This window comes from Trachymyrmex septentrionalis, unplaced genomic scaffold (genome assembly GCF_001594115.1).
Source record: "Trachymyrmex septentrionalis isolate Tsep2-gDNA-1 unplaced genomic scaffold, Tsep1.0 scaffold167, whole genome shotgun sequence".
NCBI classification, from domain to species: domain Eukaryota; kingdom Metazoa; phylum Arthropoda; class Insecta; order Hymenoptera; family Formicidae; genus Trachymyrmex; species Trachymyrmex septentrionalis.
Window position 1 is genome coordinate 187,324 of NW_017304831.1, and position 3,619 is coordinate 190,942.

General features: G+C 35.2%; 2 protein-coding genes across 8 annotated transcripts in view; both read left to right on the plus strand.

Annotated features, from left to right (window-relative positions):
* LOC108746327 (facilitated trehalose transporter Tret1-like) overlaps positions 1 to 3,227 on the plus strand; it is a 7,311-nt gene extending 4,084 nt beyond the window's left edge. The window contains exons 2-5 of the mRNA XM_018483041.1: positions 175 to 270; positions 358 to 726; positions 1,051 to 1,853; positions 2,920 to 3,227. Coding sequence (XP_018338543.1) covers positions 228 to 270; positions 358 to 726; positions 1,051 to 1,853; positions 2,920 to 3,069 — 1,365 coding nt within the window. The 5' untranslated portion in view covers positions 175 to 227 and the 3' untranslated portion in view covers positions 3,070 to 3,227. The remainder of the gene's footprint in view (positions 1 to 174; positions 271 to 357; positions 727 to 1,050; positions 1,854 to 2,919) is intronic.
* The window catches only part of LOC108746317 (glutamate receptor 1), a 231,954-nt gene that overhangs the window by 172,927 nt on the left and 55,408 nt on the right, over positions 1 to 3,619 (plus strand). The gene's annotated exons all lie outside the window — the stretch shown is intronic.

Below are 3,619 nucleotides of genomic sequence, written 5' to 3' on the forward strand. Positions count from 1 at the left end.
CATTTGCGGTATTGATTGCAACAATAATATACGCGTTTACGTAACAGTTATTTATAACCGGAAATCAAAAGAACAAGTGAGAAAAGTATTCGTTTGCAAATATGGGATACCAATCACAATCATATACGCGTGCTGTTTTAGTAGCAACTGTTTTTTGTTTTGTTTAATCCGTAGAACAAATCCGATAAAAATAATAATTATAAGCAAGAGGAACATCATTGAACACAATGGACCGCGGCATATTGCGGCAAACATTGATTGGTTTCATATGTAAGTATTCAGATGGGGTTGCACCGACGTCTGGATCTAATCTCTCGCGAACGATCTACGGAAAACTTACGAATGATCACTTCTCAGGCAGTATTTTGATCATCGACTGCGGTCTCCATGAAGGATGGAGCACACCGACCATACCGAAGTTCAATGACGGAGATCCTTTAAAGGCCACAACCAATGAGATCGCTTGGATTGTTAATCTCATGTATGTAGGAGTTGGTATCGGCTCGTTGGTACCTTTCATACTGATGGATAACATCGGACGTAAGGGAACTTTACTAGTCACTACGATACCGAAGATCATCTCGTGGATCTTCATTGGGCTGTCCACATCTGTACCATTCATATACGTTGGACGAATACTCGCGGGCATCGGATGTGGCATAACGTACGCTGTAATGCCGATGTATCTCGGCGAAATTAGCAGCAAGCGGACCAGAGGTCCTTTAGGTGCGATATTAACTATTTTGGATGCGTCAATGTACGTAGCCTAATTTTTATCGTCATTTTTGCCATATTTATCGTTTTAAATATAAATGTTAAATATTTATTCGTTAATATTACATATATTGATTGCAAGTGATTTTTAATGGCATCTTTGTATTTTTTAAAAAGATTTACAAATCTGATATTTTTTAAACTTGATAGATATGATTACAATTAATGTTAACGATCATATATTTTGTAATTCTTGTGCACACTGCACTTGGATAATATTGTTCGCGAATAATTAGTATTTTTAAAAGACATGACTGAATGAGACAAGGCCTTCAGGTACTTTAATGGCTGTTCTTCTCAACATCGGGATGCTGCTCATCTACGCGATCGGCCTGTGGATCAGTCGATTCACAATGGCGATGATAAGCATGTGTGCACCAGTGCTATTTCTATTGACTTTCATATGGTTACCCGAGAGCTCGGTATTCCTTACGCGGAAAAATAGACTTGGACCCGCAGAGAAGACCCTTAAGTGGGCCTTGGGTAAAGAAAACGTAGACGAGGAACTCGAGGAGATCAAAAGAATCGTGGAGTCCGAGGACAAGTGCAGTAAGCTGACTCTTAAGGAGATGTTTAAAGAGATTTTCACCAAGGCGCAGAACAGAAGAGCTTTTCGAATCGCTCTGATACTATTGAGCGGGCTGACATTGACCGGCGCGGCGCCGATACTCGCGTTCCAGTCGTATATATACGAAGAGGCCGGTTTCAAGATCTCGACCAACGCCAGCATCATTTTGACAGGTGTCGCCATAGTCTTAGCTGGTAGCACTTGCGTATCGATAGTGCGTCTCACAGGCAAGAGGTTACTGCTGCTGATTGCCGCGCCGATTTGCGTGGTATCGCTGGCGACGATAGCCACTTTCTTCGAATTGCAATCCATCGGGTACGATGTCTCTCAATTCAAGTGGGTGCCCACGGTCTTCGTGGTGATTTACGTGCTCGGCTTTGGATTCGGCCTTAATCCGATACCACTAGCGTATATCGGCGAAATCTTCGGTGTCGAGGTCAAAGTACCCGCTGCAGTGCTCAATGCTCTCTACTACGCTATAAGCACCACCGCTATTGTGAAATTTTATCAGGTACGTTGACGTCTGTGTAAGAATCGATTTTGTTTTCGCGGACGACAGCGCGGTAAGCGGGTTATCGACAGCAACGATCAGTTAAGAGGTTCAGCAAAAAAGAATTCTTTGCTTCGTAATAGTATTATACATATAGTATTATACATCACGGTACAGCATCGATTAATAGTCTTGACGGTCAAAAAGGAGTCTTTACTTTTAATATAATATTAAAAAATACATTAAGATATACTTATATATAAATATGCAAATTACTTAAATTTAATAAGCAATCAATATCTTATCGCTTAATAAGACCCTAAGAAATATTTTCTAAAATTAGATTTGCGATTTTAATTTTCCTTTGTGAATCGGAAATCTTGTTTGGGATCATCCTCTTTTATTTTATAAACTGCTCGCGCAATTTTTATGCAATATGGTCTAAGAGATAATTTGATAATGCTTTCAAATCTGAAGTCAAAAATAAAAAATTCAAAACAGTAGATTCAATATGGCGGACAGAATTTTAAAAAATAATTTGTTTATCATAAAACTCGGTTTTTAAGGAGTTTTTAATTACAAAGTGATATCAAGTTTCCAGTTTCGCTTTATTTGACGCTCATCAGTGCTATGTAAACAGTTAGTACTGATTTCGAAAACTTTTGAACTGTGATTATGAACCCTGTGACACTAGATCCTCCTTCATGGAAGTTACTGTCCTTTTGAAATTAGATATTTGTAGACTACATTCAAACTCAGAGATACCATAAACCTCCTAAAACAGAATTTTCACAATAATCACTTTATTTTTTTGAAGTTTAAATTTTAAAATTCTAAGACTAGACGGTGAATTCAGTGATCCCGGAAACCTTTAGAAAGTAAAATCTTCCAATTAAAAATTATTTTATTAGTAAGTTCCGGTTCTCAAAAGATTAATAATACCGGTTATTCGTTTTTTTTTACTTTAAACTTTCTTTTAAAGTACAATGTGAAATAATTTTTTAAACTTATATGACTTTTCTTCTATTACTTAATATCATGCAGCGAGAAATAATGTAATAGTAGGAACTATTTGTACTGTTTATAGGTCATGCAAGAGTTATATGGCACATTCGCACCATTATGGACGTTTACTGCGATAACATTTCTTGTATGGGTATTAATTTACCTATTTGTGCCCGAGACCGAAGGCAAAACCTTGGAAGAGATACAATTGGAATTACGGGGTAAAGAATGATGTGTATCGACAAACTGTGTAAAAAGAAAACATAAACAGGTGTGGCATTATATGAATCCAAAGATCGTTAAATCCATATTTACAACGAATGTCTAATACGAAATACTCGAGTTAATTAATAATTAATTAATTTTCTGAATATTGACACACACATTTAGAGTCGATTATAAAAAAATTATAAAAAGATTAGGAAAATTAATGTTTCTGTTAAATTGTGATAATAGTTCAGCTTATATTCTTAAAATATGTTTTTCATTATACTAACCGATACTTTCACAATCAGGTGGATAATTAATTAGTATTGTAATAATAGTATACACACATTAATGTGGACAAGGCTTAATATAGAAAACAAGTAATAAATTTCATTTGAAAAATAAAATTATAGAAGTAGCAAGCTGCAAAATAATTTAAATGAGATAGGAAATTTCATTTTTATTAATCGATAAAACTTTTATCGATGTACATATGTTTTGAAGAAAAATATTAGATTAAATTTATAAAAATTATATAAAATTTATAATAAAATTAGCTTATAAAACGACAAAAG